Source organism: Lingula anatina, chromosome 10, assembly GCF_051362555.1.
Source record: "Lingula anatina isolate TDL-2025a chromosome 10, LinAna3.0, whole genome shotgun sequence".
NCBI classification, from domain to species: domain Eukaryota; kingdom Metazoa; phylum Brachiopoda; class Lingulata; order Lingulida; family Lingulidae; genus Lingula; species Lingula anatina.
In genome coordinates this window covers 6,451,913-6,476,852 of record NC_141776.1, presented here as the reverse complement: position 1 = coordinate 6,476,852, position 24,940 = coordinate 6,451,913, and the positions used below count along the sequence as shown (strand labels likewise).

Here is a 24,940-nt window from a genome sequence, read left to right as displayed (position 1 = left end):
AGGGTTTTTTAGATAAATTTCCTATATACTGTTTACGTTCAAGTGGAATACGTTAAAGTAAATTGTGTTTATTACTATATAAAAGCATCTGATATTTTAAGAATTTATTCTATTCTTTAATTTTACTGATATGCTACATTCATGGTGAACTTTATTCACTGGTAAATATTTCGACTTTATTCCAAATATCTCTTGAGAATTCGTGAAAAAAAAAGATACTTGAAAGTATCTAAGGAGAAATTATTTTTTACTCTTTTGTCGTCTTGAAATATTATCCTTCTCTTGCAAAAAAAGTGTCACCCCTAACGCAATGGGTGAAGTACGTGGTACAGAAAATCAGGTCATGAATGTTCTTTATTCATCTCCTAAAAGGAGTTATTCAGAAACATTTACTGCTTGTACCATCAACGAATAAACTTTCCATAGGAAAAAAATCAAGATCTTTCGGTATCTTGTACAGTATCCTGCGGATTGGAAAAACCACCTGAAGCGATTGTGTTGAGTCAAAAAGTTTTGCTGCGCAGTGATGGCGTTCCACAGAAAGATAATATGAAATCATTTTTGGAGGGTTATCCCTTAGTTATCCATTTCTGAAGATATCCTACACATATTTAATGAGGTTGTGATCTAGGGATTGAACTGGCCAATTGGGGGTGGGGGGGGGGGGGGGGTCTGGATCTGGTTCCCATATAACAAACTTACTGTTGCGTTGGGTGGGTAGCATAATCATGCTGAAGCATAAATGGGCGGTAATGGTCCCCAAAGATATTCTCGACAGAATCCTTAAATCATCTTTCATTGAAGTGAAAATAGTGTTATAGGAAGTTTTGTTGATCACAGTGACTCACTTTTGAGCGTGGCGTTGATTTTTGTAATAGGAATTAGAGGACATGATTTTCGTGAGTCGCGGTTTTTTTCTGTCCACAAAGAAGTTTCGTTGTCACCAAAAGCTAGTATCCCTTATGCTATTAGAGATCAGAAAGTATGACGCTCGTAATTTAATCTGTTGCGTTAGCGTTAATTAGCCCTATGTATGTCTTTAGATAATTATATTAAAAGTATAAGTGCGATCATATCCATCTTAATCTCCAATTCAACACTGGCGAACAGTATGGAGGGTAACATGAGGTGAACTTTGAATTTTATTTTCCATAAAACCATGAAGAATATCAGTAGGTCTATAATTATAATCAATAAAACAGCTCGAAAATATATTTGAATAAGTACCGAATAACGGTAAAAAAATCATAACGTAACGATTAAATTTTCCCTGTAGTAACTTATCACAATAATATAAAGTTAAAAGTATATAATTTCCGTGTTTGAAAAAAGATGTTTCAAAATGAAAAAAGGCGAAAACGAAATTGGATCTGTCAACAATTTACCCGTAGATGCGTACACCTGATAGTCTATATATTCTAATCTTCAATAAACATCACTCTGATACTTTCCTAATAGCACCAATCAGACCCTCAGAGTAAACATACTCAGGGTAATCCATATAATAAAACAAAAAGTAAATATCTAAATTTAATCTTTAAAACATATCACAGTTTGATCAAACGCATTGCAAACAAGTGTATCCGTCTGGCACCAATATTTGTGTGACCACGTGGGTGTCACCAAAGCAAAAGCATTAGTACATCAACCACGGATTTCCCAAAGAACTAAACAACTCCTCCATAACATAAGAAAAGAAGATCTTAACACTGGCAACTAGAGTGTGAACATGGTGAATGAACTTCAGATCTCTGGCGTACCTTTCAGTTTTTGTCAGCGGTTTCTTCCATCTGTCGGTGATGTTTTCTTGGCTGTATAACTTTACCAGAGGATTAACTGTTGGATTTATGAAGTGGTTTATTTCACAGACTATGTCGTACATGAGACCCTCTAGGTTTTCTAAAAGATTGTCATCTGTGCTATCTACAGTTTGCTCGTGTCTCAAATATTCGGTATATTCTTGTTCACGAATGATCTCCAAGTGCATCGTCTCTTTTCGGATAGATTCTGATATATTTCTCAGAAAAGTTGCGCAAGAAGCCTGGAAATAGGTTACATAGTACTGCATAATCAAAAATTACTAACCACCAAAGACAATTAAATCCATTTCAAACATGAAAAATGAAGAAATTAACAGAAAGAAATATAACATTAAACTGTCTCTATAAAGTTTAAACAAAGATTTTCGACTGGCGTTATTCTACACCAAAGTCAACATATCGGAGCTTTTTTTTCAATTTTGCATTTGGTTTCAACTTACATTGCAAATGCCCGTTTCATTGACCATTGGTCTTTCGGCCTCGTTATCAATCCGATTCGGCAGCGACAGTGGTGACTTAAAGGATTTCAGTGTTTTGTTGAAAATGTCCACATCGCTGTAATATCTATTATTCAACTGGAAACGCATAAGGTCACAAATGTTTATAGGTCATCCAAAACATTAAAATTAAAAGCCTATAGCTAGTTCATTTGATCGAAATATTTTGAATGTGGGCACAATTTGAGCCATATTCAATTAACACTGTGATGGCCCAAGACTATGACTGCATTCCCACACTTTTAGATCGATCCATCTGGATCGACCTAACTCCCTGGGGGTTCACGCTAAATTGCTGTCAGCCGAGCGCGCACTACAGTTAATTACCCCCTTACAGCTTTTAGTAGGCGGGACAGACATTTAAGCCGGTTAAACTGACACCAATCTAGTGAGACTCCCCAGGGGGATAGATCGATCTAAAAATCTGTGGGAATGTAGTCTAAGATACAAAAAGAACTACCTTGTATTGTTCAAAATGCTGGTAACAGCTACCGTTACATACCGAAATGATAATTCTGTCGTCGGCAACTATAAAATAAGTGAACTACTTTCTATCTCTAGATCACTTTCTCAAATAATAATTCTAATTTTAAGAAAAACTGCCTCTCCTCGTACAACGAGCCAATTGATTTACCGAAACTACTAGATAGACCTTTTCAATGAAACAATATTGTGAGGAAAAGAAAATCCCTTCAATTTTTTTGCTCTTTAATACATTCAAAACGATTTATGACAATCTGCGCAGTGCCCTTACCCATCTTTCCTTGATGCTTTGCGACAGATCAGATATCTGGATAGTGTAGTCCAAAAATACGTTAAGCGCTTCCTCTAAGTTAACCAGTGTTTCGTTCGATATTGTGACAGGTTCTGGTGCGATATGTGCCAATTTGACGCCTCGGCTACATAGCATGTTCCATCGAAGGCTGGTCAGATTACCGGACGGCAACGGGAATGGTGTAGATAGCTGTATCACAGTCCCTAATACTTGCACCAGTATCAAGACCAACATTGCTCCTACATGTAAAGAGAATGATTTGTCAGATCGAAATAACAGTACGAGTGTCTAAAATTCGATTAAGGTTTACCATGAGTTTGTTTCCGCACAACATGCAAAAGAAAGTTATACATAACAGTTAATGATTAGCGTAAATATTGACACTTTGATCTTACCGTTCATAGGTTAAAAATTTGAAATAAAAATCCTGCTTATTAAGTGTAGAACAGCTTATTTTCAGACTAACTTTTGAAGTGTTGTTAGTTGTCTGGCCTTTTTATAATACAACATTCGGGGAAGTAAAACTTTGTCATTAGAATAGAGATGTAGAAGACGACGGAAAGATGTATCATTTTTTTTCGTATTTTCATGGCGGCATGCGAAGGCACATGGCTTAGTTTCATAAGAAGAAAAAAAAAAACTTAAGTCAGCTCCCGGGCTTAGTTGACCGGGATTTCCTTGGAAGTGCTATAACACTGTTTCGGATAGGGTAAGATGTGAGCATGTGACCATGTAACATTGGTAGCTAAGTTCTTAGCCAGGGAACCCGACTTAACTTTTTTTGTGTATGTGTGAAACCGGTACATGGTGTTTAAATAAAGGATGTAGCAAGGAATCAGGACACCGGAAAGAAACGTCCCGTTTTCGTGAAGGCTTCAAGTGATATGGGACGTATCACTGCTGCAATATTCTTACGACATTAGAAGTTTCCCCTAATAACATTAGTAGCAGACTTGTCGCCGCAGGAAAGATTATCTCATAATACCCAGCGGAAACGTCAGAAGCTAAGAATAAGGATAGAAAGAGGGGGGAAAGGGTCTTTTGTTGCAAGAGAAAAGAAAAGTATGTATAAAGATTCCATGATGTTAAACCCCCCTGAGCTACAAAGACTACTTAACAAACCTCTACACTATAGCATACTTTTGCCGTTTCAAGTAACTTGGCAGCTTGGCGGCAATAAACCCCGCCAATCAGGAACCTGTTGGCTCCAGGCTCGGAAAGAGCAAGGTTAATCTTCCGTGGTGCATTCCACGCATTTTCTTCGCCCTAGTCCCGTCTATCTTATGGGAAGTATTCTCTGCTTTCCTAGAGGAGAATCGTGATCGAGGATCAGGACGTCCTTTGTCTCTTCGTCTCTTTTCGTTTTCAAGTGGCTGCACACAAAACGACGCTTCTGACGGACGGAGCTGAAAGGGATAAGAACATAAACATAATTGCCCCGACCCGCAGGGTGTAGCATTATCTCGGCTCGGCTAGCATTATCTGCCTCGGCTCCGAGCTATCGATGGCGCGTACTACATGTATAACGTCTTGGATCCGGCTGGCATTTCACCCATAAACACCCATGCCGTAGCGGCTTCCTTGGCCAGGAACACGAAACATCCAAGGGATCCCCAGGATCTGACTTATTGATTCTTCCCGTAAGAACTTATTGTTTTTGTATGGAATTAAGGGGTAAACAGATTCTATTCGTCTCTGGACGACTGTGGGAACTACTGTCCGTCTTAGTTTGCGACAGGACGGAAACTAAGATGAAAATTATATAGAATTTTATGTGAATCTTCTTGAAAAATATCAACATTGGACCTCCGCTCTTTACAACATAAATGGAATGAAATATACAGCATAAGATAAACCCTTCATACTTCAACAATTTACTATCCGGGTTTGAAAATGTCCGTATACATATCCTGATAATCTTTTTATCTGTCTTAATTCATGTCAACATTGTCTGAAATGCTATAGCGGTCTAAATGACTCACTACTCATTTTAAGTGATAATAACTCTTCGTTTCGGCCAAAAAATGAATTTTCCTGGAGTAAACAACAATTTTCCCATACTTACCAATGGTTAATGAATCCATTTTTACATTCAAAGTTAGTCTCTGGTTTTTTTCTAAAAAGTTTGGTTTTTTGTTAAAATCTCTTAAGAGATTTTAACAGAGTATAGCCATCAATGGAGGTCACGTGGTCTAAAGACGAGCTCAGATATCAGAATAATAGCTATAACAGCCGTTTTTGTGGGAAAACAGAATATATTATATTTTTATGAGTCACTCACAATGTTTTTATTGTGAAATACAGATTTCATACGAAGAGTTATTATCCCTTTAAAACTAACATATCTGATAAAAAAAAAAAGAAAAGAAAAGATCCAATCTAAATCAGGACGGGTCGAACAGCGATTCGTAAGTAGCAGACAAAAATATTTTATTTCGAAGGAAATTGACTATCTCCCCATTTCCATAGATTAGATCGACCTACTTTAGATCGACCTAACTCCCTGGGGGTTCACGCTAAATAGCTGTCAGCCGGGCGGACACGAAAGTTAATTACCCCCTTACAGCTTGTAGTAGGCGGGACGGACATTTAAGTCGGATTATCTGAAAGTAATCTAGTGAGACTCCCCGAGGGGATAGATCGATCTAAAATCTATGGGAATAGAGCCTATGAGATAAAAACTGTGCTACAGCATTTTTTTGGCACACGGCAATTTTCACTTTAAGTGTTTTTGTAATACGGGCCGTTTCTTTAAAAACCATGACTAGGCATTGCTCGTAACGAGTCGGAGATTTACTAGACCGAAGTTCAAGGTTGTTAAAGAATACTGTATAGGATTCATGATAACCTATATTTCACAATCATTTAGAAAACTGGGTCAAACCTCATCCCCATCGTCGCCACATCATTCCAGATATGTCAGTGGTCATTCGAGGCGCAAAGAGGGAGGACTGTGCTGCTATACATGGGTTGATTAAGGTGAATATTGCTTATTTCTTATAAGACAACTAAACTATAGCAGTCAACGTTGACGAGGTGAACAGTGCGACAAAATAGCTGCAAAGCGCTACTAGCTGTCTTCCGCAGGTACAATGTAGGACCTCATTCTACCCTGTGTTACGAAATCTCGAGGCTAAAAATATTCGCATCCTGGCAAAACTGTGTACTCCGTCACCACCTTGTAGCATATAGTTGTATTTAATAGTGTTTAGTGTTCTTTAAATGTGTCGGTTCATGCACCAGTTTGATAACATTTTAGTGTTTTTAATCTCAATGAAAGCCTCTGAATTTGAAATAAAAACTCTTGCGAAAATGCGTGTTACTGATCAAGACCTGGGAATTGAATGGGGTCACTACACATCACCAAAAACTCTGCCAAAGTCGTCAAGTGCTCCTAATGCGCTGAAATTAAAACTGAAACTCATTTCTTGCTGAAATGTAAAGAGCATAGCAACAGATGAAATACATTAATGATACCACCTGATCAGAAAACGGACCCTGAAAAAGTTAACAGCATGCAGGCTGCTCGTGTGCACCAAAAAAAAAAAGCCATATACGTATATAGAATGTATAACTGAAAGCATTGAGAACCGAAATATCTATCGCTAACTAGCAAATGATAGTCGTATCATCCTCTGCTGTTCCTCAGTCCTATTTTCTTAACTAGGTATATATTTTGCATAATCATATGTTTAAAAAAAAAAATAATAGTACGTGTATATAGAGAGCCTGTAAAATGTAAGTCGTACACGTTTTACAGATCTTGGCGACCAATTAAGTAATATTATTTATCTAACTATTTTGGACGAATGAAACGTCAAAGCACTTACATGAACGCACAGTGCTACCACTTACCAACGTCACATGGTTTGTAGGTGACGTCATATAAAGCCTCGACAGTTTGTTACACTAGAATGAGGCTTAACCTGCGTAGCATGTCTGAAAACTGAGGCAATCAACAAATAGATTCTAATTGTATGTCAAAGATTCTAATTGTAAGTGAAATATCTGAAAAACAGTCAGTTACTGGTTCAAAGACTTCAAACGGTCTTCTGGATATTTTTTCAGCTGTAACCTGTACTCCAGTTCGTTTTATAAATGTTCAGGCTACTTGTTGAAGTCTTTTTAATAACCTTTTCAAAATCCAATGTTTTCGTTCGTATTTGTATTCAGCCTTTAACCTCAATGTGTTAATTTAAATATTTTATTGGCCTTGGGCTCCCGCCAGTAGATCCCCAGACCCAGGTGGACCGGATGGCCTGTAACTTGAAAAGTATTTGGCACAGACTGTATACGAGAAATCTCTGCTTCGTTACAGGAACTCACCGAGTTTGAAAAGTATCCAGAGGGTGTAAAAACTACATATGAAGGTACCATATCAGACATATTAAAATGACCATTTAAATATGTTTTAAGATCTTGACGCTTTCTCTAGCATAAATCAATAACTGTATTTAGCAGTGTATAGATGAATCAAGGGATAAATGTATTAGTCTATATATATTAAAAATTGTAGCCTTCAATGTTTGCAGAGCTTGCCAGTCATGGGTTCGGTTCCCGCGCCTTCTTCTATTGTAAAGTAGCAGAAACAACAGAATCTAATCGAGGTGAAACTGAGAAGAAAATTATTGGTTATGGGCTGTATTATTTCACCTACTTGACTCTAGAAGGTCCAACAGTATACCTCAGAGATCTATATGTGGCATCGGCTTATCGTGGTAAAGGAACAGGCACTGCCCTCTTCAGGGCTGTTGCCAAGGTAAGCATTGTGAAATCGGTTTCATTATATTATAATGCATAGTAGAAATGAATATTAGAAGTACATTAGTAGTAATGAAAATTTATTTTAAAAAAAGTGTAAATATAAATGAATTTATTGTCGTTTAACGAGTCAACGCAAAATGTGTTAGAGAAGCAATTTAGGTGAGGAAATGAGTTCATAGGGCGGGGTGTTTGACATGCGCAGATTGTGCATTGCACAATAGTATAAAAGGAAATGTGAGATGAGCAGATTTCATTCGAGGCTGTTTTCAGCTTGCTGCGTCAGGTCCAAGTAAATCGCAAATATAAAACAAAGAATATTTTAAATGATATAGAAGTTTGGTCAAGAAAGTAATACATCAGAGAAGGCACAAAATGGAACAGTTGTAATAAGTTAATTGGAGTATTAAAGGGTATGTGCTTAGAAATAATTATGATTAATGAAGAAAACATAGATCAGTGTAAAATGTACAAAATTGGTAACAAAGAAGAGATAGTAGTTGGGATAAGACATTAGAAAATAGTGGTTTCTGATGTACAGTAAATTCTGGGCATTTACACATTCGGTAATATATCTATAAAAAATGAAATAGTTCAAATATGGAACGAAAGAATTTATTGAAATATATAAAAGGTGGTTGAAAAGAAAACAGCAGAAGTAGAGGAAATAAGAGAAGTTTGTAAATGGTTATAGTCGGAGAGTTTGTGAAGGACAGTCAGTGCGTGGTGTGTACGCATTCTGTAACGCAGCCAAGCAAACAACAGCTCATAGCAAGGGTTAACGAAATAAATGATTTGTATTGGAAACGGTGGTTGGTGTTTTTCGTTGCGAGTTATTAGACAATAAATGATTTATATGCGATTAAGTGAAACGAATAAGTATATAAATCAATGTATTATCTATCCAGCAGCATGCCATATATAGCTATGGGTTTCAAATGTGAATACATGCAATCGGGCTAAAATGTCTTTGGACGATGTCCATACAAACTGGATTTGTTATTAGATTATTGCAATTTGGGTCATTTCGTAGCATCCAATTTAAACTTTAATCAGCTGGCCATACTTTGTGTTCATCCCATTGTTTAAAAAGGAGGGGTGGAGAGATTCATCATTTTGTATTGGAAAAAGCGGCTGAGCAAGTAGCTCACACTACACCCTTATCCTGATTCAGCTGCTTTAATATTTATTACGTTGAATTTATATTTCAGGCGGCTATCGAAGAAAAGTGCGCGGTTATGACGTGGAGAGTATTTGACTGGAACAAACCAGCTATCGAGCTGTACCAAAAATTAGGCGGAAGTGATATAACTAAAGAGGAGCAATTGCGCACGTTTTGCATGAAGGGAGACACTCTGCAGAAAGTTGCAAGCGAGAGTGCATTTTGATAAAAAAATATGAAGTGACACAGAGCATATTCAGGACAGATTGGCCGACCCCGCTTAAAAGCAATCCGCTTTATTCCCGGATTAAATCTTGACTCTGAGGTTTAATTTCTAGGCCCCCTGCAGCGACGGCGCGTGTAGAGGCGGGGAGAACAGCATGAGATTATAGCGGCATTGCTTTTTAGTTAGTCGGCCATATTTAGTCCGCGGATCAACTTGTGCTGAATGCGCTCTAACAGATCCACGGATCAAAGTGCTAGTTTAACGTGTATATTACGTACGGTTTATCATGGTGATTGGAATTAAATCGTCTTTGAAAAAAGCATTATAAGGTAGAGGCATTTACTTGGAAATCAAGCTTTTTATTCATGAAAAGATTGCTGCGTCTTCCTTGCATTTATCTGCTTTTGTGAAATAAACGGCGTTACATTTGCTTTTTATGAGGAAAAGTGTAAATTCCTTTAAAAACAGTATAAATATTAATATTATTTTTAGAAGTTTTTATTTCCATTCAAATGAACAAGCAAATAAATGAATTAATACATATCTGTAATAGCTGACTACTGAAATACAACAACACCCTTACAAAAATATTTATTGGCAAAAACATTTATTCTTTATTGTTGAGGAAAAGCAGAACGGTAACATTACTGTTGTATATTGGCAACTTTAGGGTATAAAATATGACCGAAGCAACTTCTTGCTTGTGAGATTGTTAGCCTAGTTCGGTCAAGCGTGAATAATGGTCTAAAACCAACTTAATTCTGGGAGGTATCACCAAAAATTTACTAAAAGCAGCTCAAATTAACGAAAAGCAATTCCAAATTCATACAAATTTAGGGCCTCTTAAACGATATTTGCCCTTTTCTAGCACTAGCCTTAAATTTGGAATACAAATGCAGAAATTATACCCTGAGTGTCAGAGCAACGTAAAAGCTAGCTTGCTAATACCCCCTTTACACTGGACGGCGTCCTTTCTGCGTCCTTTCTGCGACCATGAAATTTGGCATCGCTGTGGTCGTAATAAGGAGGCACGAGCATTGATTTGGTATCAGAATGAATGCTCAATGATCGGCCAGTTGTCGGCACGTAAAGTATTATAATTCTTTAACTCTCAAATGGGGCCGAACTGCTGGACGCAAAAGGGACGCCGTCCAGTGTAAAGGGGGCTTAAATATACCTTGTGGTGGAGTCGCTTTTACTTTTACCTGGTATTGCTACTATGGGTTATATATGAAATCAAGATCGAGCTGGCAATACCGGAATCTAGAACCTAGGGTAAGAAATTAAGGACTTCAGCCACAAACAGTAGAACGACTTACACAAGATTTGCATTTCATTATTACCTAAACAATTTGGCCAGCTTCTAGCTTCGGGTCTCTGTCTGTAAGGGTAAGGCTGTATTCCCAGAGCTTTTAGATCGATCTATCCCCGCGGGGAGCCTCACTAGATTACTGTCAGATAATCCGGCTTAAATGTCCGTCCCGCCTACTACAAGCTGTAAGGGGGTAATTAACTTTCGTGTCCGCTCGGCTGACAGCTATTTAGCGTGAACCCCCAGGTAGTTAGGTCGATCTAAAGTAGATCGATCTAATCTCTGGAAATGGGGTCTAAGACCCTTGCGTGTTCTTTTGATACTACAGCAATGCGTTCTCGACAATCTCCGGTCGGCTCATACGGAACGTACCAAACGGGTAGATGAACGGATGAGCGGTTTGGTTAATGAAGTACTGTGCTTGTGGCGAGTATAGTAATTTTGCGTTGGGATAGTTAATTCGTGGTTGGAGTCGTTAACTTATGCTCAAAACTCTAAGGCTCGAGTTAGCTAGAAAATCCGTTTGAAACTAGATCAATTTTAAGTTGTAGCCTAGTTGTTATAAGTAATTTAAAGTTAAAAAGAGTTGATAGCCAAAACTAGCTGTTCAGGTGAGGGGGATCAGTTTGAAAGCGATATCACAGTTTTTTTACCAATAACCGTCGGTGTTACGATATCAGCTGACATGCGCAAATTTGCCCTGACGTATTATCAGCCGTATTATAAAAGCGACAGCATTTTAGGCCCTAAATCCCATTATATAAGACAATGTTTAAAGCCGCATTATATCGTCGATAAGGAAAATTTTTAACGTAATACGCCCTGTCAAAACCGTGTCGCCATTGAAATACGTACTGTTTTGAATTACCTTTGAAAGATCGCGGTATTACATGTATATTGCACTTGGATTACCTCTATACGATCAGTATTACCGTAATGTAAGTTGTGTTGAATTTATGATGACGAATCTAGGTCAATGCACTGTACCCAGGTAGCGGCCCAGCTTGTTTTAAACATGTCAGTGATCATACGTGATGCCGTGAGGGAGGATTGTGTTGCTATTCATGGCTTGATTAAGGTGAGCTTTGTGAATAATTAAACGCTCAGCGAAAATATAGGGTCAAGTGATCAGAAGTAGTCCGCAGTACAACAGCACTAATCGAGAGAACATGTACGTGTAGGGTCCTGATCATAACCTGGCCGTAGCTAGCCTCGATTGTAGGCTGAGAAAATACAGCTGTTGAAGGCCCACAGTATACCAGTGACTCCTATACATGCAAATAAGCCATTTGTACCGACTGTGGCAGATGTTAATCGAAACTGGTCAGTTTATCTGATTGCATTCAGCGAGAGTCCCAGTGGAGTTGGTCCTCATTAGCTAGGTCGACAATATTCACTGTGAAAGAACCCTTTGATTGGTTAGTGTACAGGCAGATTGATGCGCAGCCCCTGTGTCACGTGCCAAGACGTCTTGCAAGTTTGAGTTTGTTCAACAAAGGTTTATTTCAAAACACATTTAGAAAATGGACTTATACATGAATTAAAAACAGTTAGAAATAACGGTAATGGATTTCTAAAAAAAAAAGGGACGTAGAAGATAATGATTTAAAGTGACGCTCGCCAAAATTTGTTCTTCAAATTCAAACCTACTTTGAGTCATCTTATCTCTTAAACTTTTGTTCCTTATAGAAAAGAAATATCTGCTTCATTACAGGAACTCGCTCAGTTTGAGAAATTTCCAGATGGTGTAAAAACTACGCATGAAGGTAGAGTAACATCAATTGAATATATATATTTTCCCTTACCATGGCTGTTATTTTAAGTTTTTTTAGTAAAGTATTGAAATGAATGATGTTTAGAACTTAATATATGTAATGTGAAAACCATAGGCTGAGGAAAATATGCTAGTAGGCGGGGGTGGGCTATTAGTTGAAGTGCTGTCTGTGTCTAGCCAGGGGGTGGTTCGGGGGTTCGAAAGAACCGCCTTTTGTCAGGAAGGGTCTTTTATGGGTAAAATTTGATCTAGCTGAATACACAAAGGTTCCATTGTAAAAGGTCCACTTTTTCTTACCCCCCCCCTCCCCTTTTGAAATTGCTGGCTACGGGCCTGCATCCGTCATCTAGCCTCTACAAAATCCCAATGGACTGAGAGATGGAAAATCTAAATAAAACCCTGTTTAAAGACATCCACCTCCTCCAAATACATTTATATATCCCAAAAATACTCTCTGATAGGACAATTGCTCCCCCTGCCCCTCCCCGCAGAACAAGGCCCTGAAGACATAAATTTCAGCTGAGATATTTTCTCAAAACTTTCCCAACATAATTCCATTAATGAATTTATCAGTGAACGAGATCACAAGACGAATTTAAATTAGAATAGAAAAAATGAATGGTTGTTACTGAATGAAAAATGAAGGGTTTTAAAATTAAAATATTTCACAAAATTAAAATATTCCACAAAATTAAAATATTTCAGAGCTTGCCAATCACGGTTTCGGTCCCCACGTCTTCTTCAAATGTAAAGTAGCTGAAACAGCCGAGTCTAAACAGGTTGAACCACAGAAGAAAGTTGTTGGATATGCTTTGTATTATCTAACGTATTCGACATGGGAAGGGCCGTCAATGTTCCTGGAAGATCTGTACGTGACACCGGCCTATCGTGGTAAAGGTACAGGCGCTGCCCTCTTCAGGGCAGTTGCAAAGGTAACGATTCACTGGTTTTGTTTATAATTCATCTTTTTTTAAAAAAAGAGAAAAAGAACGAAATAAAAGCGCATACCAGTTACGTGAATGCATGTTAAACTCTCCTGAAATTTTTCATAAATTGTGCAGTTTGGTGCATTATGTAGTCTTTATGCCTACATGTCCAGAACCATAGACCATTTATCATTGAAACTGTTTGTTCGTTTCTTTTCTTCTACATCTCCTTCATTATTATTATTATTATTATTATTATTATTATTATTCACGTGCCACCCTTGATATTTTTCAGGCGGCTGTTCAGGACAAACACTGCATGAAAAGACACCTTTTATCACCTTTCAGTTATCTACAAAATGTTATCGAAAGATGATCCCTCATCTTTCATCATCCTTTCCTGACGAAAAGGTCATCTTTCACCTTTTATTTGTAAAAGGTCATCTTTTTATCAACTTTTACCTCTCGGAAAGACCGTCATTCACATTTTTATTAACTTTCAGTTTTCAAAAGTTCAACTATCACCTTTTACAGTGCGAAAGGCCACCTTACATTCCAGCTTTTGTTGGCTGGAAAGGTCGCATGTTGTGCATCTTTTTATTTTTTGAAAGCTTAAGACTAATTTCATAATATTGCGTGGTGATCTTTTGTATGTATACTAGTTATTCTATGTACATGACTTAATTCCGTATCTTACATTAAGCACAGTATGAAAAAAGCGAATACTTTTGCAAATTGTTTGCATGATAAAATGTTTTGCAATTTGATTAAAGTATTTAACAGATAGATTGAATGTGGTGATTTGCATGTCGGAGAAATAATTATGCAATCTTGCATTGGCTGGAGTTTATGTATAAATATATAGCACTCAGTGCAGTGGAAGAAGTGTTCACCGAATTTCACTTGGGGTAGACATAATTTTGACGCTTTAAACGACAAACAACTTTAGGAATCAAAAGTAACTTATATTTTTATTCCAATATTGTCAGGATTTAAATACAGCAAATCAAAAAGTTATATGTCAGAGGTCACATCTCCATATTAGCCTAGATAATTACTTTCACAGGAAATGATCTCCATGCCTCTGGATATTAGCTTATTATGTCAGGATTACAGCACTAATTGTAGCAAGTCAAAATAGTGTTTGAGGTCACCTCTCCGTAATTTGCCTGGCTAGAGGATTGTCTCTAAACAGAAAACCACCTCTCCTTGACAAAAAAGGCAATAGGATCTCTCATCACCTAACTTTGTTATTTTCAGTAATGTCAGGATTTTTGCATTGATTGTACCAAGTCAAAATAGTGTTTGAGGTCACCTCTCCATAATTTGCCTGGCTAGAGGATTGTCTCTAAACAGAAAACCACCTCTCCTCAACAAAAAAGGCAATAGGATCTCTCTTCACTAACTTTGTTATTTTCAGTAATGTCAGGATTTTAGCATTGATTGAACCAAGTCAAAATAGTGTTTGAGGTCACCTCTCCATAATTTGCCTGGCTAGAGGATTGTCTCTAAACCACCTCTCCTTGACAAAAAAGGCAATAGGATCTCTCATCACCTAACTTTGTTATTTTCAGTAATGTCAGGATTTTTGCATTGATTGTACCAAGTCAAAATAGTGTTTGAGGTCACCTCTCCATAATTTGCCTGGCTAGAGGATTGTCTCTAAACAGAAAACCACCTCTCCTCAACAAAAAAGGCAATAGGATCTCTCATCACTAACTTTGTTATTTTAAGTTATGTCAGTATTTGCACTAATTGTATCAAGTCAAAAAAAAAAAAATAAAATAATTACAGTAAATGTCAGAAGTCACCTCTCCATAGTTTGCCTGACCAGGGGATCGTTTCTAATGAGAAAACCACTTTAAATTGTTATGATGTGTTTTAGACTCCAGAGAGCAAGTTTTACCTTTTACATAATCCCTAATAGTAAGGCCCTGGGCATGATGGAAATATTTAACCGAAGTTAGATAGGTAGTAATCAGCTTTGCAATTTGAATTTGTTTATATTGGAACTGGTTATATTACTGACAGACTGTTACTGTTTGCATATCCTTAATTCATCTTGCTTACACTGCTGAAGTTAATCTTAATATCAAAGGAAAATTATCAACCATAGATAACTTTTTACTTATTCTCTTGCTCAGAGCGAGCCAGTCTTCCCTTTACCATTTTCAGGGGCGGATTTAGGCCGTCTTCTGGGCCTTCCGGAAGACGGTCAGATTTTTAAGTTTTGACGGATATCTAATTCTTTTTCTTTCGGAAGACGGTCTAAAATCGAGGCTGAATCAGCAAAGATAGTTTGGAAGACTGTCAGAAAATATCTCTGGATCCACCCCTGATTTTAGCATGTTTAATTCTATAAATTTGACAGGGGGTCTGAGGTAAACACAATGAGGTTATACATGTAGGTTAACAATTTTTATTCTAGCTGCAGACTGGGAATTCATGTATAACAGGAGCACGGGAACGCAGCCTTCTTTTAGATGTTCATCTCTTTTCTTGTGACGACAGGCACTCCTTTTTCTTCTTGTGACGCCCCATTCCTTTATAAAAGAAAAGACATTGAATGATAGAGACACAACAAAAACACATGACAATATTTTCTGAGAGCCTTAATTCTTCTCTATAATTAGCAGCTGCAATAGAGAGTGCTGTTTTAAATAGTGTCATTTTCGGTTGTATAAGGCTGTATTCCAAGAGTTTTTAGATAAATTTATCCCCGGGGGGGGGGGGGGGGGTCTCACTAGATTACTATCAGATAATCTGGCTTAAATGTCCGTCCAGCCTACTACAAGCTGTAAAGGGGTAATTAACTTTCGTGTCCCCTCGGCTGACAGCTATTTCGCGTGAACCCCTAGGGAGTTAGGTCGATCTAAATTATATCGATCTAATCTCTGGAAATGGGGTCTAAGACGAATCCATCCCCTTTCACATTAAAGCACCCCCTTGTAATCCAACACATGGGAATATTCTAACACTTTTAAAAATGACAACCCCTTGTTGTTACCCCGTATCGTGGACGTGCACATGTCATATATTTCCAAAGTTCTCAGTGAGTAACAGGTCAAACGTTAGAACAAACAAAAGCCAAGCCCTATGAAACTCAGTATAACTCGATCCTTTCTCGAGAGACGACTTAATTACCTTGCAACATGTAGTGCTTCGAGAAAGATTCCCGCTTTAATCACAGAAGCATGCTTTGCTATAGTTTGTGTTAACACACACTGTGCGAACATTAGGTACTGAAATCACTATATCACCTACCTTGTAAAACGATGACCAGCTGCCCCGTGTCTAGTGATCTATATTATTGTCTCTTGCTGTTTTTAGTCTTGAGTAAAACACGAAGTAAAAGGTTGCCGTGCGCGCTTTTCTGTCATTAATACTGCGCTATAGGTCAATGCTAGAGAATCGGCGCGAAAGATATCCCATTACAGACTATCTGCGCATGCGCAAGGCCAGGCGGTTGAAAATGCGCGGACTGAAAGACTGTGCAGGCCGGTCACAGAAGATAATGGTCGACTTCTTTGCAAGATGGCAATTGTTGCGGCGATAATGTAACTGACGAGGATGAAGAGAATGAGTAAATGCATCAGGTAGGTCTAATATAACATGTGAATCAATCATATTTAAAGGAACAAACAACCGTGTCACGGACGCCCAAGATGGGTTTTATGCACGGAGAACAGACCGCGCCGAAAAGGTTATCACGATCGTGAAACAGTTGTTAATCAAACACTCTGACCTATATATTAGAACACTGCAAAAAGTTTACGTCAAAGTACGGCCCCGCGTACTAGTAAAGATTCTGTACATGTATATAACTGGCCTGTATTAATCCCATATAGTCGACCTACATTCCTTGACCTAAATTCCAGGCAGGGTTATATAATCAATGCACTGGTTCACTCGCAGGGTTCATACCCCGGTACAGCACTTTGAGTGTTTGAATCTAGTATTGCCCCTTGTACATGTATTCAGTCTGTTTATGACATAAAAAGTACTTGAAATTGTTATTAAGCTTAGAAAGGGCTTGTATTCATCATTTTTCCCTAAAATATTCTGGGATTTGATCAGTTAGAAATTTGTCGAATGATTATTTCAAACCTTGTTTTTAACCTGAATGTAGACATGCTGGGGGAATGCCCTTTTTAATCTATCAATTTTTTCTCATGTTTCATTATCATTAAAATACAAAGTTTGTGTAAATTGATGCTCCTCTTTTCTATGTAAACTTTAAAATGACAGTAAGACGCATTGAGTTATTGAAAAGTTATTGATTAAGAGCCCCAGAAGTCATTTAAATTGCTTTTATGTTGCTGTATGAACCCTGAGCAGTAATCATGGATATCTTCATCATTGCATGTAGTTATTTCAGCATTCATATTTTCAAAAATGAAAACTTTTTGTATAATATTACACTAAAAGAATTCACTATCTTAAAACCTCTATTTCTTTTCCAGATGCTATTAAAAGACAGGCTGTCTGAACAGCATATAAAAGCAAACAAAGTGGATGGACTAAGGCAAAAAAAAATTGGAAGAGAAGAATGGGGTATGTAATACAGGAGCCTATCTAAGTTCTGTGCAAGGCTCAATCAAGTTGCCTAGCAGTAATCATGAATGCATATTTTCATCATTACTTGTAGTTATGTCATTATTCATATTTCCCTAATTGAAAACTTTTTGCATGATATTACACTCAAATAGTTCACTCTTTTTATTTCTTTACTAGGTGCCATTAAAAGATACTACAGATCTGAAAAGTAGGAGGATGTTCTAAAACAAGCAAAAGGACTGGATGAGCTGAAACAAAAAATATGGAAAAAAAGTAAGGAGGTAAAATCTCTTTTTTAAGCCATTTGATGGCATAATTTGAAAATACTTCTAACATCAGTATTAGACAAAAAAGTTGCCCTTGTTTTTATCATATTTGATTAGCATTAAAATGAACTGTTACCCAAAACAACATTTATCATTACATGCATCCTATTTTTCAGGAGGCAAAAGGCAAAGATTTGGGCAGGCAAAGTGTTCACTTGACAGACGATTCCAGGAATACTACTCCCACGAGAGTGGGAAGTTACGCATATATAGTAGGACTAATGGATCTGGCTGAAAGTACATTTAGAGAACATTTCCTGGGCCTTTCTTGGATTATCAAAACAAGAAAATTCAATTTCCTTGGATTATCAAAAACTTTCAAAAGACAAGCACAACCTGCACAAAAATGTTATAATGGAATAAATTATTAAAATTTATACCATGTGTTGTTCTGTTTATCAATATATTATTAAATTGCCGCAATAAATATTACATTAAAATACGTAACAAAAGAAGAAAAAATACAGTATTTTCTTAAATAAAAAGGTTTGAAAAGGTTATCTTTTGTATCTTGAAAGTTGCACAAAAGGCATCTGAAAGTTGGACTTTTTGTCAGGAAAAGGTAGAGAAAAGTGGATCATTCATATGCCTTTTAGCATGCAAAAAGCTGATGAATGATGAACTTGAGAATACCTTTTCTTCAAGCAAAAGATCGTCTTTTTACATCAAAAGGTTTATGAAAGTTAATCTTTTGTGTAGAGAAAAGGTAAAGAAAAGTGGGCCATTTGTATACCTTTTCGCTTATACAAAAGTCATTCAAAAGATCGTCTTTTACACCTTTCCTAAAAAAACGAAAGGTCTAGGAAAGGTGTGAGAAGGTGAATAAAAGGAGGCCTTTTGATCATCTTTCAGGATATATAAAAGCTGATTTTTCATGCAGTGAAATGCGCACGGATGATGTGGTGCGTGCTTGACTGGAACAAGCCAGCTATCAATATGTATCGAAAGTTTGGGGGATATGACATTACAGAAGAAGAGAAATGGCACATGTATCGGATGAACAGAGACATTCTACAACAAGTCGCTGATGACCAGAGTGTGTTCTGATTTAGAGATAAATACAAACACATTAAAATAGGTTTTAAAAAAGAAGAAAGAGCGTGGAATAAAATCTGTGTGTCCATTTTTTCGTACTAGAGCCCCTTCTTGGAGTTCTTCATCTAAGACCCCATTCCCATAGATTTTAGATCGATCTATCCCTGTGGGGAGTCTCACTAGATTACTGTCAGCTTGGCCGGCTTAAGCGTCTGTCCCGCCTACTAAAAACTGTAAGGGGGTAATTAACTATGGCGCCCGCTCGGCTGACTGCAATTTAGCGTGAACCCCCAAGGAGTTAGGTCGATCTAAATCTTAATCTTTAGATCGATCTAAATCTCTGGGAAAGCACCCTAAGTCTAGCATAAGAACATCGTTAAGCCTGTGTCACACTGCGCTTGCAACCTTTTGGCAACCGTTCAGCAACCACAAAATCAACCTTTTAGCAACCACTTTGCAAGGTGAATATATAGGCCTAGCTTTGGCATATTTTGATCGGCAACCTACTGCACACCGGTTGCAATATGGTATCTGCAACCTCTGAAGACCGTCTTCTGCCTATAGGTAACTAGTTGCGCACCGTTCGCCGAGCGATTCACAACTTGTTAGCAACCACTAAATAATTGAAAACCGATGTAACTTGCAACTGCCAGCGAGTCCCTCATGATAGACAGTCCGCGTTCCATTCATTTGTACAAGCCAATTTTGACCCACTTAGTTCAAGCTAACCCTAACCATTATACCTAAATGACCTAAATGGAGGGCAGACTTTTTGTTACACGGACTCTCAGGTTTGTTACGCCGGTTGCAGGACTCTAGCGATCGATTGCCGACTGGTTACCACAAGGTCGCACAGATCATATGCTCATGTTGTAGCCAAGCTTTGACCAGCCCAAAGGAGCACTACCTAATTAAATCGCTGCATATTACCCAATGCAACAGTGCTACAAACATGGTAGTCATGCAGTTAATTGGCAGCGACACAGCTGACTACACACTCCTCCATTTACAGCGGGCCCGAACACCAAGCCAAGGGAGGGGGGAGGGGCGGCTTCGCATTCGCGTACCCCCCTCCCCACCCCCTTCAAATAATCCTGGACCCGCCTCTAAGCATCACCCTGAGCTTCAGAGATAACTTGACACTAACCTCTTCACTATAGCCTATCTTCATCGTGTCAAGTTACCTCTGACCACATTCGATTGCCTCCGCCGCCCGCCAATCAAATTTAAAGCCCGCACTCAATGACTCATTGAACGATCTAGCCAATGAACGCGAACGAGTCAAAGCGCGCTTTGTTCAAATCCGGACCAATCAAAGATAAGGCTGAATATCAGGGACTTGCCGTAACCTGTGGGCAGCACGCAAAATACATCATCCCTCAGTAGATAATTATGCAGGGCATCAAACTGCTCTGGTTTCAATTCCAATATACTCCATGCTTTCTTTGTGTACGGTTATGCACTCGGAACTACTCGGATGTCTCCGCACTCGACAAAAACTATGTTGTTAGTATGGAGCTTGCGGAATCAACCGAGGATTGCCGATTGACGGTCAACCAATCAGCGTTTTCACCAAACTTTGGTGAAAAATTTTGAAACATGGATTCGATTGGCTTATATAAACTAGGTCAAACTATTTTCGTCAGAGGTAACTTGACACGATGAAGATAGGCTATAGTGAAGAGGTTAGTGTCAAGTTATCTCTGAAGCTCAGGGTGCTAAGCATATACACCTATAGAGAAAGAAAGAGAAAATTATTCACTAAAATTCTTTTGAATACAAAAATATTCTTCGAGAAACGTTTTTAATCAAGCTACTCGTTAGTACTGTCTGTATGAAGACTTCTATGAAATATCACAATCACAGATAGAACTGGCACAGCGGTCATTAGGGCCTAGGCCTACTATCACAATGGATTTGGTTCATAACTGCTACATACTAGGCCCTATAAATTTCATTGCATAATGTTTGAAGTTTAAATGATATCCATGCAATGATCAAATGTACACTCTATGCATATATTTTTTTAAATTTTCATTTTTAGGTTTTCATTTAATAAAAACAAGGAGTAGGCTACGAGAGCCCTTGGGCACTAGTGTTACAGGCCCGTAGCCGGAGGGGGGGGGGGGGGTCGAAAGAACCAGCCTTTTGGCTGGGAAAAGATCCACTCTGGGTAAAATTTGATCTATGTACTTGAGGATTTTATGGTAAAAGGTCCACTTTTTCAGAAAACGCCCCCCCCCCCCCCCCCGAAATTGCTGGCTACGGGCCAATGTTATTTACATGAAGAGAGAAGGCAACAAGGAATATTGATTGTTTATGATTTGGCCAAACAAGGCAGCTTTTATTATATAACCCCTCTATCCTAATCGTTTTAACAATAATAACAAGGTAGCAAATTGTTGCCTGCATTAAATGTTATGGCCTTAGGGATAAAAATTATATATCAAATATTCAATAAGACTCATCATCCTAAAAATTATGATGTGACGAGTCAGCAAAAGTTAAGTCCATTTTGATCTAGGTACAGAAAGGTTTTGTTGTTAAAGCAGTGGCGGATTTAGAGGGGGGTCAATGGTGAGTGTTGCACCCCCACACACACACAATCTCTGGCCCCCTTTTGAAATTAAAATTTTGACCAGCTGAATCATAGTTCTAAACTGTTCCAAATGGAACCGTTTGCCCTATAAAATATAAAATACCAAAATTTTTCGGGCCATTTGGCAGACCCCAAACCCCACGGCAAGTGTTTGTGTGTGTGTGTGACCCCACACGAAGTTTGTGTGTGTGTGTGTGTGTGTGTGTGGGTGTCAGCTTCGCATCCACGGACCCCCCCTTCAAATAACCCTAGATCCGCCCCTGAAAAGGTCCACTTTTTCAGACCTCCCCCTTCTAAAATTGCTGGCTACCGACCTGATATGCTATGTCCATGAAGAAGGGAGAAAAAGGTTAAAACATCTGATATTGAACTTACTTAACTTCATACATGTTGTAAATCCCTGCAAGATGTTTGAATGAGTGGTGTTTCTTTTTTTTTCTGCTCCAACTGCTGACACACACTGCAAATTTGACACACTGCCGTACTTGTATTCTTATCACAAACAAGACTTCTTAACCTTCTCAAGTAGGCCTACTGATTTTTTTGGTTGTTAATTTGTTATGTAGGTGAGGAAGCTGACATGTTTTCCACTGGCAGCAGTGACCACCTGTTTGGCATGGAATCTGAGGACATTGATGAGAAAAACAAGATGCCTCAGTCAAGAGATGGGTTCACTGTGCCAGTGAGCTTTCGGGAGAAAAGAAAATGTATACAGCCTGAAAGGACCCACACTGGAGAAGTCCCATTCAGATGCCGGTATTGTGAAGCGCGTTTTAATATCAGACAGATTTATAATGGACATGAAAGGACTCACATTGGTGAAAATAAGCCACATAAATGCCAGTATTGTGAAAAGAGTTTTAGTTTAAAGAATCTTCGTATAAAGCATGAAAGGACTCACACTGGTGAAAAGCCTTACAAATGCCAGTACTGTGAAAAGGGTTTCTTTATCAAAAAATATTGTAAACAGCATGAAATGTGCCACACTGGAAAGAAAATGGCCACACACCAGTCCTATGAAGAGAGTTTGTCAAATATGATCATGTGCAGAAGGAGTGGATCCAAGCCTCAGAAAATCCACACGAGAGGAAGAGCCCGTATGTCATCCTTACAGATATTTCAAATGAGCATAATTATACAGGAAAAGTGATGACGGAGAACCATAGTAAATTTATTCAAGAGGAGCCTGCCGTAATGCAGGATGAAACAGGGGTCTCACTTCAGTCTGTTAAGACAGAATTTCCAGTTGAAGATTTTGGGACAGAAGTTTCACTTATAACTATCAAAAAGGAATTTCAAGCTGGGGAAATTACACTTAGAACGAAGGAGCAAAGGGATTTTCTCTCAGAAATCATTGTCAAAAAGGAGTTTGAGGATAGCATTGCTCCAGAAGTGAGACCTGAGATATATCCTGTTGCCATGTTTAGAAATGTTTTTGCAGATACTGATTTATGATGTGACATAATTATCTGATACATACATTGTCTAATACATAAGACAATAGCCTTAGTGGGTATAAGATGTGATTAATTATTTATGGTTGAACCAACGTTGAAAGAAAAGTGACTCTAGTTAAAAAAGACTTCTTTCTTTTCATTTCTCCTTTTCTTGAAAGCTGAAATGTGAGTAAATTAGCCAGTGTGGTTCCCGCCCAGTACGTTCGCCCACTGATACTCCCCCCGCATCGTTCGGCTGATCTTTAAATCCCCTCGCCTTAGCTTCTACGCACCGTTCTCCCCCCCCCCCCACACACACTGTTATCCCCCCCTCACACACACACACACACACACACACACACACACACACACACAGAGCATAGAATCTTTTTGATTAAAACGCGACGTCCAAAACACAGTTCTAGGTTTAAAAGCCTTTTGTCATACGATTAGTTTCAAAGTTACGTATTCCCAGGATCCAAAAGTGACACGTTAATGTACCACCAGCGCACCGCTGACTGGTATCGTCCGCCGGCACTTCAAAAAAGAACAACAAACAACTGTCTCTTTTATTTAAATTTAATATCTCACATAGGAAATGAGAATTTTTTTCACACACTACACCAATCCAATTATTAAATAAATAGAACTAGCAAACAAGTAGAATTTTAAAAAGCGACGCATACATATACTAGTTTCTAAATCACTGAACTACATTGGCTTTCACCATAATAGTTAGAGAAAGGTAGTCGTGGGTACGTTTTCTATGTAGTCCTGGAAATCCCGGTGTACCATTGAAATCTGACTTCTAAAAGGTGACGCCCCAGTCAGATTTTCATTATGAAAATCAAACTCCCCAATCAAAATTTCATAAACTATATTTTTGACTGGGATCTTTATGAAGTATGTATTGGAAATATTTGAACCTTATTAACCATTAAAACTGAATGGAGGACGGTCTTTCTGTTACACGGACTCTATTTTGTTACACCGGTAGCAGGACTCCAGCGATCGATTGCCGACTGTCTACCACAAGGTCGCCCAGAACATGCATGTTGCAAACTTATGACGGTAGCTGCTTTCATACCTATCCCCCGCTCAGAATACAAGAAAAACGTCTTAGTAAAATTGTATCTTCACAAGGAGCAAAAAGACGTGCTGGCTACTACATAATACTTGGAAGTCTTTTTCGCGCCATTCTGGCACAGATTAACAATTTTTATGTACAGACACAGATGTGTCTGTACATATAGCCATCATCTGCGTCTGTCGTCGCCGTCGTCGCCGTGCACTTTTACCGATAACTCGATAAGTGGAAAACCATTTTACCTTTTGACTTGTAACTTGCAGAACTGATGAATATTCATAATACGCAGGTCAAGTTCGAAAATCAGCGTGATCGGGTCACTTTTAGGGAATTTATGCTGTATGCTGTTTTTTCACTTTTTTCAGCATATATGCAGCACCGATAACACGATAAGTGGAAAACCATTTTACCTTTTGCCTTGAAACTTACAGAACTGATGAATATTCATAATACGCAGGTCAAGTTCGAAAATCAGCATGATTGGGCCATTTTTAGGGAATTTATGCTGTTTTTTCACTTTTTTCAGCATATATGCAGCACCGATAACACGATAAGTGGAAAACCATTTTACCTTTTGACTTGAAACGTACAGAACTGATGAATATTCATAATACGCAGGTCAAGTTCGAAAATCAGCATGATTGGGC

At 38.3% G+C, this 24,940-nt stretch overlaps 3 protein-coding genes and 1 long non-coding RNA gene across 5 annotated transcripts; 3 read left to right on the top strand and 1 right to left on the bottom strand.

The window, feature by feature from the left end:
* Nucleotides 1-1,603: 1,603 nt before the first annotated feature.
* On the bottom strand, nt 1,604-3,417 carry LOC147759458 (uncharacterized). The gene is made up of 3 exons (XM_086996584.1): nt 3,072-3,417; nt 2,261-2,395; nt 1,604-2,041 (listed from the first exon to the last, which is right to left on the bottom strand). Exons 1-3 carry the CDS (start codon nt 3,324-3,326, stop codon nt 1,637-1,639), a joined length of 795 nt encoding a protein of 264 aa, XP_086852710.1. The 5' UTR covers nt 3,327-3,417; the 3' UTR covers nt 1,604-1,636.
* Nucleotides 3,418-5,873: 2,456 nt separating this feature from the next.
* On the top strand, nt 5,874-9,672 carry LOC106156792 (thialysine N-epsilon-acetyltransferase). Its single transcript, XM_013532221.2, has 4 exons — nt 5,874-6,071; nt 7,411-7,462; nt 7,625-7,851; nt 9,065-9,672. Exons 1-4 carry the CDS (start codon nt 6,009-6,011, stop codon nt 9,239-9,241), a joined length of 519 nt encoding a protein of 172 aa, XP_013387675.1. The 5' UTR covers nt 5,874-6,008; the 3' UTR covers nt 9,242-9,672.
* A 1,782-nt stretch (nt 9,673-11,454) lies between these two features.
* LOC106156789 (thialysine N-epsilon-acetyltransferase) lies at nt 11,455-19,274 on the top strand. Its single transcript, XM_013532218.3, has 5 exons — nt 11,455-11,631; nt 12,268-12,319; nt 13,033-13,259; nt 13,549-13,566; nt 19,022-19,274. Exons 1-5 carry the CDS (start codon nt 11,530-11,532, stop codon nt 19,181-19,183), a joined length of 561 nt encoding a protein of 186 aa, XP_013387672.1. The 5' UTR covers nt 11,455-11,529; the 3' UTR covers nt 19,184-19,274.
* Nucleotides 16,764-18,513, top strand: LOC147759457 (uncharacterized). 2 transcript variants are annotated; one of them, XR_015331283.1, is made up of 4 exons: nt 16,764-16,849; nt 17,717-17,807; nt 17,988-18,083; nt 18,253-18,513. It is a non-coding gene; the product is annotated as an uncharacterized LOC147759457 (long non-coding RNA). The 2 variants fall into 2 exon arrangements; XR_015331282.1 differs by having other exon boundaries at nt 17,988-18,091.
* Nucleotides 19,275-24,940: the final 5,666 nt, after the last annotated feature.

Coding starts and splice junctions, on each gene's coding strand:
- LOC106156789 (XM_013532218.3), top strand. CDS start 11,530: ATGCACTGTACCCAGGTAGCGGCCCAGCTTGTTTTAAACATGTCAGTG. Junction 11,632..12,267: donor CTATTCATGGCTTGATTAAG/GTGAGCTTTGTG, acceptor GCTTCATTACAG/GAACTCGCTCAGTTTGAGAA. Junction 12,320..13,032: donor TGTAAAAACTACGCATGAAG/GTAGAGTAACAT, acceptor AAAATATTTCAG/AGCTTGCCAATCACGGTTTC.
- LOC106156792 (XM_013532221.2), top strand. CDS start 6,009: ATGTCAGTGGTCATTCGAGGCGCAAAGAGGGAGGACTGTGCTGCTATA. Junction 6,072..7,410: donor CTATACATGGGTTGATTAAG/GTGAATATTGCT, acceptor GCTTCGTTACAG/GAACTCACCGAGTTTGAAAA. Junction 7,463..7,624: donor TGTAAAAACTACATATGAAG/GTACCATATCAG, acceptor CAATGTTTGCAG/AGCTTGCCAGTCATGGGTTC.
- LOC147759458 (XM_086996584.1), bottom strand. CDS start 3,326: ATGTTGGTCTTGATACTGGTGCAAGTATTAGGGACTGTGATACAGCTA. Junction 2,396..3,071: donor AAAGCATCAAGGAAAGATGG/GTAAGGGCACTG, acceptor ATGCGTTTCCAG/TTGAATAATAGATATTACAG. Junction 2,042..2,260: donor ATGAAACGGGCATTTGCAAT/GTAAGTTGAAAC, acceptor ACCTATTTCCAG/GCTTCTTGCGCAACTTTTCT.